The sequence below is a fragment of the Desmodus rotundus genome, chromosome 6 (genome assembly GCF_022682495.2).
Source record: "Desmodus rotundus isolate HL8 chromosome 6, HLdesRot8A.1, whole genome shotgun sequence".
NCBI classification, from domain to species: Eukaryota; Metazoa; Chordata; class Mammalia; order Chiroptera; family Phyllostomidae; genus Desmodus; species Desmodus rotundus.
Genome location: NC_071392.1, coordinates 27560163 through 27574040, shown reverse-complemented (window position 1 = coordinate 27574040; position 13878 = coordinate 27560163). Strand labels below are relative to the sequence as shown.

The 13878-nt window shown below is 40.6% G+C and overlaps 1 protein-coding gene across 1 annotated transcript in view; it reads left to right on the top strand.

Moving 5' to 3' along the window:
• The first annotated feature begins 4081 nt into the window (after positions 1 to 4081).
• The window catches only part of SDHAF3 (succinate dehydrogenase complex assembly factor 3), a 47131-nt gene continuing 37334 nt past the window's right edge, over positions 4082 to 13878 (top strand). The window contains exon 1 of the mRNA XM_024577207.4: positions 4082 to 4347. Coding sequence (XP_024432975.1) covers positions 4174 to 4347 — 174 coding nt within the window. The 5' untranslated portion in view covers positions 4082 to 4173. The remainder of the gene's footprint in view (positions 4348 to 13878) is intronic.

Below are 13878 nucleotides of genomic sequence, written 5' to 3'. Positions count from 1 at the left end.
TTCACATTTGGTGGCCGGAAGAACTAAAGCCAGCTAAGGACACAGAGGTAATGGGACCCTAGAAGTGGGATCACCCGCACAGCACAAATGTATGAAAGCCAAAACATGGCAAGATTTCTAGGAGGTCAGAAGCAAGTGACTAGTGACTTTGGAGAAAGTGATTTTAGAGGAGTAGTGGAGACAAAAATAGATTAAGAGATATGAAGTGGGGAATGAAAATGGAAATGGGGGACATTTTATTTCAAGTTTGCCAGTGAAGGAAGTGTAGTGTCAGGATGGTAGTTTGAAGGGAGGCAGGATGGATGGAGGGATTTTTTTTCCACTGTGAATTGTTCTTGTAAATGTTCATGAGCTGGATGGAATAATCTCGTGAGGAGAATAATTGGAGGTGCCAGTGTGAGAAAAAAAGGAGGATAATAGCAAAGCCACCTCTCAGAGGATCTGGGATATAATCAAGAGTTCTGGTGGAAGGCTGGGTTTGGAAGAGGTTAGGGAGGAAGAAGATACAGATAATAGAGATTTTATAAATTTTTATTAAGTGCCTACTTTGTACAAATAAGCGGTGTTCTGAATGTTCACTGGTTATTTGGAAAGCGTAAACCGTTTCCTCAGAGGAACACTGTGCTATCGGGGATGTGACATGTGGGAAGCGGGATGAGTCAGGAGTGAGCTCTTCCGCAGCCCTGAAGCCCCGAGTCACCCCCCACTTTACAAATGTGGATCTACCCCAGAGCTCTGTCATTCCTCTTTTCACTTTCCCATTCGCTTCCTCAGGGATGATTTCTACTTTTATGGTTTAAAATGCTGTTAGCTATATAGAAATCTTTATCCTCATTGTTACGAAACTCTTCAGTGTTGAAGTACTGGATATTCAGCAATCAGTTCCTAACACAGCGCCTTGATACCTTGCGTACTTTCCCTGGAACCCAAGGGTCTCCAAGTTGGAAATGCAGCCCCTTGGTTCTCAATCCAGGCTGCACAATAGAATCAGTTGAAGGCGCCTCTAAGTGATATTAATGCTTTGCCCCATTCTCAGAGATTCTGATTCAAGTGGTTTGGGGTGGAGCCTGATTATCAGTATTTTTTAAAAATAGTTTCCCAGGTGACTGTAATATACAGCCCAGGTTGAGAACCACTGACTTAGACAAGGAGCAAATTACACTACTACTATTAGGCAACTTTTCATTCAATATTTAGTATAGCCTGTCCCTTCAAAGGCAGTGTGACTAAAGTAAAATGTGTTTCCAAAAGCAGTATTCCCTCCTGACTTTTCTGGCTTTGTCAATTGCACCTCCACAAGCGAAAGCAGAGACTTCTTTGATTTGGCCATTTTCCCCATTTCCTTGTATCTGGTTAGTCTTTAAATCAAGTATCCTTCAGGGTCTTATGCCTGTCCTGCAGAGCTCTGCCCACCTCCAGGTCATCAACTTTAGGCAATCTCTTGCTCTTTTTTGACTCAAGTATAGACAGTTGAGTTAATTGTATACTTGTGTGCATGGCACATTGTAGTTATGGTTTATCTTTTTTGCAAAATGAAGGAAATATACATTCTTTTCCCATTCCCCTTTTACACAAAAATGTGCCTATTTTGTCAGATCTTTTCCCATCAACTAAGATGCTGGCTTTTGTGTAAGGAATTCTGATTTTCATTTTGTTACTATTATTTTAAAATCAGCAATGGGTGATGAATTTGTCAAGTGATTTTTCAGTTTCTGTAGCAATGGTTAGTATTTTTCTCCTTAGAAAACAATGAATATCATTAGTACTTTAAATGAGCAAACATAACAATGTATCTGGACTTTGGTTGATTTTCCATTTTTGTTTATCAACAATAGTAAACATTTAAAACATTCCTTATAGTTGGCTCTTTCCCTCAGATCTTATTTTCAGTTTATGGTTATTTTGACCACAAGAGGAAAACTGGTCAGCTTAAGTTGGAAGATCAATGGAAAATTTTGACAACGAGACAGTTTTGTCTGCAAGACATAGCTCACTTTCCAGCCCATCGGGAAAAAAAAGGTCACTTATTATTATCCTCACCATTATTGCTTCATTTCTCACCTCAAGGCTTAACCACTCCACTATGTCTTGGCTCCTCTCTCACCTGTCATTTGTCATTTCTGAGCATCAAGCACCCAGTGTTCCAGGGGCCTTTTCTGCTCCTTTGGGCTGAATTACTTCTTTTATTGTTACTTCTTAATTAATTCATTGGCAGAATGTTTTTTCCACATTTTTATAAGAGCTTTGGTTCTAAAAGAAGTATTTATTATACATGTACTTTAACCCCAAAGGAAACCAGAAAAAAGTAAACTGGAACAAGAAATTAATTTTCAATTTACAGGGATGTGAAGAGATGAGGTCTGGTTAGAAAAAAAGTTCCTGAAGTAAATAACCACACTGCCCTTCAATCCTTGCCATTAATGTGGTTTGTCATAACACCAAATTAAATTCATTTTTAAAAATGTTCTGTGTTCTTTTAAATAAATATTTTTCCTAAATTGAAGCAAAATGAAAAAGCCCATTCAAAGTAATAAATACTAGAGTGCTTGCTATTTGTAAGGCACAGTGGTAGGCCCTGAATAGGATAATAAAATCAGTAAGTAAGTCCCTGCCCTTGGTAGCAGGGTAGGTGTCTTTGTCTTTTAAAATAGTTTGCATAGGCAACAGTCTGGGGTCTGGGAGGGGGCCTCACAAATTCCCACATTCTTGCCCCTTCATGACCAACAAACAGGTCATGGGTCACTTGACACCTTTAAAATCACAAAATCCCTGCCCTCATGGGATTTTTATTCTAGGGTCATGGTTGAGGGGGAGGGGGACGGACAGGTAATAAGCAAATAAATAAAATAAGCAAATAAGTGTTATGGAGGACAAGCCAAGGTTAGGGAGTTCTGGGCACAGTGATGTTGCAATTTCAAATGCTCTTGCCCGGGGAGGGTCTTATTGGTGGGGGCCTGAAGCAAGGAGCTGAGTGCAAGAAAGGTGTTAGCCAAGAAGATATGTGTGGCAGAGCATCCCAAGGAGAAGGAACAGCAACTACCAAGGACCTTACTTGAGACTGTGCCTGAGCTGTTCAAACATTAACTAGGAAACAGCGGAAGGCCAATGTGGCTAGAACTGGTCAACAAGGGACAAAGCACAAGGAGAAAATTTAGTGAGTTAAGAAGTGGAGTGACTTGTGGTTTTACTCTGAGAAACCACTGGGGGATTTTGTTGAGTAGAGCAGTGACATCTGATTTACAGCTTAGGTGGAGAATGACCGAAGTTGGTCATGGTCAGAAGCAGGAACACAAGAAGCCACCACAATAGCCACTTAAAGAGAGGCAATTGTGGTAGAGGAAGTGATGAGAAATGGTTGAATTCTGCATATATTTTGGTGGTGGAGCCGGCAGGATTTGTGGCAGAATCAAAGGTGTGATTGGAAAGAACTAGGCCACGTTGCTGTCAGCTTTGAAAACTGGTCATACTCTCCACATCGCCTTTGCAAAAGGTGGAAATTTGTAAACGTCCTGATTCTACCTATTCATCTCAGACTATTTAATCAAAATCTCCAGCATCGGCCCTGGAAACAATACTTTTAAAATGCATCTTCATGATTTTTCTAATTTGACTTGAGCTAACGAAACTGGCTGAGGGCTCGCTTGAATTACATGAAAGAGGCCATGCCTTCAGGAGACAAATTAGAAGCACAACACTGTGCAAAGTATGGGGGTTAGTAGGCTCATGTATGGAGAGATTAATCCCACTCTGATGATCTCTCTCGCAGAACGCAGACCAGTATAAGAAGCCTTAAGGGGGTCAAGCTAAGTATGGAAGGCTTCCTGGAGGAGGCTGATTTCTACGAAGGATTTCTCAGAACTTTATCGGGAGGGATGGGAGGAAAATGAGAGTAAGATGGGGTGTGACTGGGGGGTGGCAGCGGGCTCACGCCAATCCTCTCGTTGGCGCCCTCTGTTACCCACACACAGCCCTCCTGCAGTCGCTGCGGTGACAACGCGACGCTACTAACGCTCCGCCCAGACAGTGACCGGCCCACTTTCCGCCTGCCGCCCGCAGCTCTGGTTTCCGGATGGTCCTGATTTTAGATCGGACCAAACCGGATGGAGGTCGCACGCCCTCTTCCGCCCTCTCGCAGGTTCCCTAATACCAGCCGGACCTCGCACGCCCAGCGTTATGCCGGCGGCGCACGTCTCTCGTGTCCGGGCCTTGTATCGGCGCATCTTGCTGCTGCACCGGGTTCTGCCCCCAGACCTTAAAGCCCTTGGTGACCGGTACGTGAAGGACGAGTTTAGGCGACATAAGATGGTTGGTTCTGACGAGGCCCGGCGTTTCATGCAGGAATGGGAGGCAAGTGAATGCCCCCCCCTTCCCCCCCCATCCTACACCCTTGGGGGTCCCTCAGAGGTGTCCCGGTTTGTCCCTATGAAAGACCGCCTGTCCCGGCTGGTTTTTCCGGGTCCCACGCCAGCGGCAGCCTGTTCTATGTGAATTAAACAGCGCAAAGCTGTTCAAACAGTACTTCCCAAAGTTACAGCCAGAGCCCGTGGGTTTCCCGCACGGGTTCCTCGCTGGAGCAGCTCGGGTTGCACCAGCCTCTGCCCGTGCCAGGCACCGCAGAGGTGAGGATGGGGTAAATCACCGTCAGGTGCGCACAGAACCTACGTCCCCCCCCCCCCCGCCCCCAGTGCCTTGCACGGAGCAAGCGCCGATTAATAAACTAATGGTTTTCTCCTTACCTCTAACTTTTCATGCATAGAGTCTTGTTTCCATAATTACTATTTTTAAGACTTAAGTGCTCTTTGTTGGGTCTTAGTAATGTTCTCAGTTGACTGATAGAGAAGTCAGTTAAGCCTGGGGGACTACAAGCGTTGAAAGAGAAAAATGCCAGTCAGTTTAAGTCAGGTGAAAGTTGGTTTCTCCTGCGTCTCAAGTCACGTTACTGTTTTACAACGCCCTGCTTCATTGCACCCCAGTTAAAGCAGACACACGCATTGGGGATTAGCCCTTTAACTGTCCCCCCCACCCCCCCGCTTTGGGTGGAGGAAAAAGATATTCAGAATATTGTATTTCGTGGGGTTGGGAGCCCTGCAGGATTACTCCTAGTTCTGATTTGTAAATATCAAGAAAGGAATGGAATTGGAGATTAGAGCGACATCTCAGGTATCTGAAAGCTTGAAGCAGTGTTTGTATAACAACAGAGGTAAGCGATTCTTCAGCCTAAAACGTTAATGGCTGAAGAGATGACTGAAGTCTGTTGTTAAAGGTCATAAAGGTTAGAGTGAACACAAAACCTTGTCACTGCATCCCAGAATTCCTGATTGTAGAATTATTGAAGCTTGCAAGGGGGACATTTAGGACAAGGGTGAAATTTAGAACTTTCCTAAATATATTATGTATTAGATATATTGTGTTGACCAAAAAGTGCATGGTTTTTTTTTTCTGTAAAATAAGAGACACGTTTTTCATTTTCACCAATAACTTTATTGATTTGGATATTTGAGTATGTTGGCTCCCATGTGGTATAACTTTGATTGTTCTCAATTAATGTCTCAATTTGATCGCTATCAACTTCAACGGGTCTACCCCACCACGGAGCATCGTCCAGTGAGAAATCCCCAGCACAAAACTTCGCAAACCACTTTTGACACAGCATCTTCTCCATACCATGAACACTTTTTTTTTTTAGTTTCAGTTGTGTTTTTACCTTTCTTGAAATAATAAAGCATAATATTCTAAAAATGTTGCTTATTTTCTTCCATCTTCAATATTAAAATGGCTGCATAAAAATTCACCAATTTTGATGTTTTTTCTTTTTTAAATGCATGCATATGTGGCAGCTGTCACAATACAATTTAACAAAATTGTTTTGGATAAAGTTAAAGACAGCTAAGCGCTATTAGAGCTATCTTACAGAAAAAAAAAAAAAACCCAAAGGAACTTTTTGGCCAACCCAATAATTAGCCTGCCTGGAGCTAGGGAATTTGAATATTTTAAAATGATGCCCTTGCTGGTATGGCTCAGTGGATTGAGCCCCGGCCTGTGAACCAAAGGGTCACCTGTTGAATTCCCAGTCAGGGCACGTGCCTGGGTTGCTGTCCAGGTCCCCAGTAGGGGGCATATGAGAGGCAACCACACATTTATGTATCTCTCCCTCTCTTTCTCCCTCCCTTCCCCTCTCTAAGAATAAATAAATAAAATCTTAAGTAAAATAAAATGAAAACTAGTACCTTTTAATATGGCAACTTGGTCTTAGAGTCAGAAGAACTGGATTCAAATTCAGGTTCTGGTGTTTATTAAATGTCACATCACTTAATTTTTCTTGTTTTATTATCTGTGAAATAACTATTTACATTGTGCACTTTTAAGTTTTTGTATGTAAATATTTAAAAGCACTTAGTAAGTTGTTCATTGCAATGAAACCATATGATATCAAGGTATTTAAGTGACATCTTTTAAGCCAGATCAGTTTGTGGCAGGACAGGAAGGAGAGTCTAGCTGTGTGTTGGAAAGAAGTAAAGGCTTGAGATACTTTGAGAGGTCCTGAAGTATAAGAACTTGGAAGCTTTTAAGGGAAAGAATAGGAACTCATTATAAATTGATAGTAGGCTGGAGGAAAGAGAGGGCATTAAAAAAAGCTGTGTAAATAAAAAGTGTTTTGTTCAACCTAGAAGGCTTGGTATTAGGAATTCATCTTTTTGTTTTTTGTTTTTTTCCCTTAACTCAAAATAATTTTAGACATGCAGAAGTTAAAAAGACAGTGCTGAGTTCCCATACATCCTACACTCCCCTTTTGTTAACATTTTGTATAACCGATTATTGTGGAGGAAGGCCTTGAGAAATGAGTTGTTCTCACGCATGGGTCTGGCAAAAGGAAGGGCAACAAGGAAAGAGTTGTTCACTCTGACATGACCGGCAAGCTGGCATGCAGGCTTATGGAGGCACGCCGCCGAGAACTGAACAGTCTTGCTTGTTCCTTGAAATTCGCTGGAGGCATGGAATGGCCTTGGTTATGTTTACACTTGAGCCTAAACTAGCTGGGAGTGTACGTGATTGATAACAGTTGCTTTTTGCTTTGAAAGCATTGCTACCCACCCTCATTCTTTTCCTGCTTAATAAATATGATGAGAAAACCCAGCTCGGGGCTCTTCAGCCTGATGCTACTGAGTCCTCTGCTTCTCATCTTATCATCCAGATCAGCAACTGGTCTTTGTTCGCCACTGTTCACACTGCAACAGTTTATCAAAACTAGCAAATTAACATCACTACAGTACTATTAACCACAGTCTTTATTTGCATTTTGCCTGTACTTCCACTAATGTTCTGTGTTCCAAGAGCCTACATTGTACAATATTTAGCCATCCTGTCTCCTTAATTTCCTCTAGTCTATGGCATGATTTCTTATCTTTCGTGTCTTTGACACTGTTTTGAAGAGTTTGGGCTTGTCTGGTGTGTTCTCTTGAATAGACTGGTGTTTCGCATTGCTGGGAAGGATGCCAGGAGGGTGATGTGCCCTTCCCAATACATCGTGTCAGAGGGCACGTGGTATCAGTGACATTATTCCTGGTGATGCAAACCATGATCACTTGCTTAAGGTGATATCTCCATTATGAAGTTACTCTTTTCCTTTTTGAAGTTCACACATATTTTGGGGGAGATACTCTGAGGCTATACAGATAACCTGTTTCTCCTTAAACTTTTCCAATGAATTTTAACATTCATTGATGGGTCTTGCCATTGTGGTACAGTGGTGACTCTGTCTCCCTCATTCCTTCTGAATTTGTTAGTTGGAAACGTTCTGTAGGCAAGCATTATTTCTTCTTCCGTGTTATTGATCTAGCATTTTTACTTATTTTTAAAAGATTTCATTTATCTATTTCCAGGAGAGGGGAAGGGAGGGTGAAAGAGAGGAAGAAAAACATCAATGTGTGGTTGCCTCTTGCATGCCCCCTACTGGGGACCTGGCCCTCAACCCAGGCATGTGCCCTGACTGGGAATCCAACCTGTGACCCTTGGGTTTGCAGGCTGGCACTCAGTCCACTGATTGACACCAGCCGAGGCCTACTTATTTTTGGGGGATGAAGAGAAGTGTGACCCACGAGGCTAGGGCCCTGGATTTAATAATTTGGCAACTGGGTTAAACCCAATGATCTGTTTGGTAAAAATGATAATTCTTGAGGTTGAAAAGCAGCTAGTCTAAGCCTGGGAATTAGAAGAGGTAGCGTGGATTCTACCAAGAGAACCAGTTTCTTTTTTCCTAGGATGAGGGCTAGAGAAGACTCCAGTGACTAGATGGGGAGAAAAACCTGGCTAGCTCAGTGATACCAGAGAATGATATCCTTCATTGGACCTTCTAAGTCAAAGCATCTAATTTATGATTGTTATACTTGATGCTACTAGTTATGGCATGAATTTCCATTGTTTTTAGTAATGATGATTGCAGACATGGTACCTGTTATCTGAGTATTATAAGCTTGCTGCTTATGTTTAGATCAAGCTAATTGAGAGGGCCACAATGATGATTAAAAACTTGGTACCCGTTATCTGAATTGCATAAGCTTGATGTTTATTTTTTTAGTTATTTATTTTTAAGTATATTTTATTGATTATGCTATTCACTTGTCCCAATGTTTCCGCCTTTGCTCCCCTCCACCCAGTATCCCCTATTCCCTCTGGCAATCTCCCCTCGTTTAGTTCATGTCCAGGGATCATGCATATAAGTTCTTTGGATAATCCATTTCCTGTACTGTTCTTAACACGCCCCTGTCTGTTCTGTACCTATCAATTTGTACTTCTTAATCCCTGCACCTTTTCCCCCATTCTTTCCCTTCTCCCTCCCAACTGATAACCCTCCAAATGATCTCCATAACTATGATTCTGTTTCTGTTCTGCTTGTTTGCTTAGTTTTTTTTTTTTAATTCAATTGTTGATAGTTGTGGATTTATTGCCATTTTAATGTTCATAGTTTTGATCTTCTTCTAATAGCTGGGCAATGATGAACACCTTTAGCTTTACCGTGTCTGGGAGCACTTTATCTGCCCTTCCTTTCTAAATAATACCTTTGCTGGATAGAGTAATCTAGGTTGTAGGTGCTTGCTTTTCATACTTTGAATGCTTCTTGCTAGTCCCGTCTAGTCTGCAAAGTTTCTTTTGAGAAATCAGATGATAGTCTTATGGGAACTCCTTTGTAGGTAACTCTGCTTTTTCATTGCTGCTTTTAAGATTCTTTCCTTATCTTTAACCTTTGACATTTTATTATGATGTGTCTTGGTATGGCCCTCTTTGCATCCATCTTCTTTGGGATTCTCTGTGCTTCCTGGACTTGTACGTCCGTTTCCTCCACCAAATTAGGAAAGTTATCTTTCATTACTTTTTCAAATAAGTTTTTAATTTCTTGTTCTTTCTCTTCTCCTTCCAGCACTCCTATCATTCGAATGTTGGCAAACTTGAAGTTGTCCCAGAGGCTCCTAGCCTATCCTTGTTTTTTTGGATTCTTTTTCTTCTTGCTGTTCTGGTTGAATTTTTTTTTCTTCCTTATGTTCCAGATCATTGATTTAATTCTCGGCTTCATTCCCTCCACTGTTGATTCCCCGTAAATTTTTCTTTATTTCACTTAGTGTAAACTTTGTTTTTGCCTGGATCTTTTTTATGCTGTGGAAGTACCCAATGAATTCCTGGAGCATCCTGATAACCAGTGTTTTGAACTGTGCATCTGATAGATTGCTTATCTCTGTTTTGTTTAGTTCTTTTTCTGAGGTTTTCTGTTCCTTCATTTGAGCCATATTTCTTTGTCTCCTCATTTTGGCATCCTCCCTGTGGTTTTTTTCTATGTATTAGGTAGAGCTGCTTTGACTCCCAGTTTTAGTAGCATGGCCTATTGTAGAAAAGTGCACCAGTAAGTTGGATAGGGTAGAGCCTTAGGTAATTGCCAGGGCAGTGCAATCCTCGTGAACCAGGTTGATACAGCCTGAGATACGGTGTCACTGCTCTGTGGCTCTGTGTGGGGGAGGGCTCAGAAAGGAGACGATGCTGCTGCCTGGCCTCTGGAGTTTTGTCCCAGAGGAAGTTGCCTCCTGACACTCACTCTGATGCCAGACACTTCAGTTTCTCCCCCTACGCCCTTCCAGCTGTTGCTGCAGTGCTGGAGCCCAGAGGGAGAAAGTCTATGTAAGTCCTAAGTCCGTTATAGGCCATTTAAGAGGAGACGCCTGAGATCCCACAGTTTCTTTTGCTGCCCCAACCCCCACTAGTTTTTACAGCCAGAGGTTATGGGGACTTATCTTCCTGGCAGTGGGACTCTGGCCTGGGTGGTCTGGTGTGAGGTTGGTGTGAGTCTGGGATCCCTCGCTCCTGAGGTGTCCCCTCCTGATCTTTATCCACCATGTGTGGGTGTGGGATTCCTGGCTCTGGCGTCTCTGCCCCTTCTACTTGTCTGGGTGAATGTGACTTCTTTAATTTCTTCATTGTTCAACTTCGATTTAGTTCTATTTTCTGATGATCTGGGTGATAGTTGTGTTGTATTTTAGTTGTAATTTTTGCTGTGGTTGTGCAAGGAGGTGATCCATGTTTACCTACGCGTCCATCTTGATCTTTATGTGTATATCATGCTAGTTGAGAGTGACACAGGTGTGCACTCACTGTGCTATGTGTATGTAGTTTGGTCTCTGGGACTCTCTCACACACTTCTAAAACTACATATGAATTGAATGGATTCTGAATTTGTTTTACTTAATGGGCAAAGTTGGGTACCACTGGAGAAAAAAAGGGGGAAGGACTGAGAATGTTAGAGGCCTCAGTGTTAGAAGGAGAGTTCTCTATTCCCTTCATTTGTGATCACAGATAGCTGTGGCAAATATTAGTGGGAATTCAGCTGGGAAAGTTTCTGTTCAAGGATCAGTTGGGGTAGGTGGGTGGAAAGTATTTCATTTTATCTTTTGGATAAAAATGTGAATGCGTGTTTACAGAATAAATAGCAATTTTATAGAATTCCTTACCATAGGAGAAAGGTTGTAAACTCTGAATGAGATGTTGGGAATCTGTTAGGGAGAATGTTGGTAACTGGTTGGTAAAATATCCATTGCAGTCTTACTCTCAAGTCTTTTAGGAGGCAACTATTAGAAGTGGAGTTGGAGGTTGGTAGCTCAGGGGTCTTACAGAACCTTAAAAGTTTAATGATGGCCAGTTTTGAGGTATAGCTGATTTAGGTAGTGCTTTCTATTTTTCTTTCTGTGTCCGCCTGTTGTGGAGAGAACTTCTCACTCGTTATTTTTTCGGACATCAGAATAAGCACTGAAAGTTAAACAGCAAGTAAAACACATTTGTGACAGAATGTGAGATACAGAGTAAAGAACAGTGAGCTCCCAGGAGCTGCTCTGAAGATACTCTGTGTGTAATTTTCCCTTTTCTGATGGACTTGTTTATACCTGTTGCTCTCTTAACTGGATTCTGTTATTTTTCTTAAGTAGCTGCTTTACTCTATGTCTGTTGGAGGATGTTTATAGTGGAAGTTCTGTTTCTGGAAAAAGCACAAGGCTTAAACATTCTATAGTTATTGATCACTTATTATTGCTAGGCATGTGGGACACAAAAGTGAATAATAACTGTGATTTATTTTCATGGTGTCCAAAAAATAGTAGAATATAACTCCATAATTATAATGTAGTATGCAAAGGTGTCTGTTAAATGCTATGGGAACAAGCAGGGAGTGGAGGAAGTCGAAGTCCACATATGATGTCAGAGCTGAGTCTTGAGCAAGTCAAAGATACTTGAAAGTGTCATGAAAATGACTTCCTAGAAAGAGAGAATAACATGTGCAGAGGTATTAAAGTAAGAAACAGTATGATTTTTTCCCAGAATCTACAGTGATGTGTTTGGAACTAAGTGTATTATGTGGGAGATTAGGAAAAGATAAAGCTAAAGAGGTATCAAGGAACAGAATATTCTGCTACAGATTCAGTTTATATTTTGAATCACTGAAAGATTTTAAGCAGTGGCGAAAATGATTCAAATTATATTCTGGGAAGATTACTTTAGCAGCAGTATAAAGGAATGATTGAAAAATGAACCAGACTGAAGGTAAGGAGGACTGTTAGGAGAGATGTAGTAATCCAAAATATCTTTGTACCTGAACCAAGACAGAGGGGTTGAGAATGGAGACTATGGATTTATCTAGGTGTTATCCTTTTTAAGGTAAAATGAGACTTGACTTGGTGACTGATAAAGGATTAGTGAGGGGAACAAATAGAATGGATAACTCTTAGCTTTTAGAACGTGACACCAATAACCAGAATAGGTATATAGGAGGAACAGGTGGGGAATGCGTTCAGTGTGGTACATTTTATGTTAAAAATTCTGGTGGGGCAGCCAGGTGGAAATGTTCTGAGATATACATGGGTCTGACACTCAGGAGAAGATTGTGGCTGGAGATCTGGAATTCCTTGTCTGTAGTTGGTGGTCCCAAGGTGTGGATGAAAGTGCCAGGCCGAGTATAATACAGGGGAAGGTGGTCAACGACAGTAGTATATGAAGTGCTGGAAATGTCCTGTTACCTTCTGTATTTAGTTGATCCGAACTACTTCTGCAAAGGACATGCTTTTTTCCTTCTTGATTATGTTTAATTCTTTAGATTTGTGTGATAGTTTAGATCTCATAACAGTTGCCTTTTTGTTTTATTTTGTTGTATTTGTTTTAGAAAGGAGGAAGTGCTTCAGACTTAATGTAACCATCTATTTGTAACTCACATGAGACATCTTTTTCTTATTTATGACTTTGAAGTGGATGATCAGATAACAAATGTATGATTAAGTTGCATGTCACCTATATTTAGAGTCCTTTTCAAGTTGGTATAATTAGGGTTGGACGCGTATTTTGGAGTTCTTATAATTGTATGCCTCTCTTACCTAATTTGGGGACCTCATTTTGTTGCTTTTGAGCATCCTGATTTGTAGTTTGTATTTTAGTTTGGGGCAGAAAAGGAATGAATTCCCTCTCTGTTCAGTGGAGGGACTGTGTGTGGGGGATATCTCTACCAAATATGAGTGAGTCATTTGGAGTCCTCCCAGTTGTTCTCTTTATTCTGAGTGTTATTCAATGTAGTAGTTTTGTGGTGGTTTATTGAATGGTGATATGTCACACATGTATGTTTTTTACATTAAGCTGTACCTTTAAAAAATTTTAGTAATATTGTGGTCCTTAACCAATGGTTGAAAAAGGATAAAGCAGAGGATATGAAAGAGTGTATACTTGGAACATAAAATGTTTCTTTTTATTTCCACTTATGAAACATTTGGATTTTTGGTGAAGCTTTTCAGATGTTTTTATTTAAGAACATTTAACTTTTATTGGTGTCATGAGATGTGTTCTAATAATGATTACGTATAACATAACTAAAGGATTTTTAAAAAATCATCAATATTTGATCAATATTGCATATATTATTGACTTTATAACTATACTACTGGAACCTAGAGGTATGTTCCTTTTGTTCAAAATCTAAAATTTACTTGATTTTACAGATTTAAAATAATTGTAATAGCATAATAATATCAGTATGCTAGTGAATATAGTTCTAAAGCAGATCTGTATATGTGTGACTGTGTATGTATACATAACATGTCTTAAAATTTTGAAGTTTTTGCACATATTTTATGATAAAGGATTATATGTGTATAATGTTAATTTTATTGATTTTTTTACTATTTTATGAACTAAATATATTTCATGGTTGCATAATAGGAATAACTGTCTGAATCTCCAAAATATATAAAGAACTCACATGACTCCACTCCAGGAAGACAAACAACCCAATTAAAAAATAAGCAAAAGATTTAACAGACATTTCTCCAAGGAGGACATACAGAGGGCCCAGAGGCATACGAAAAG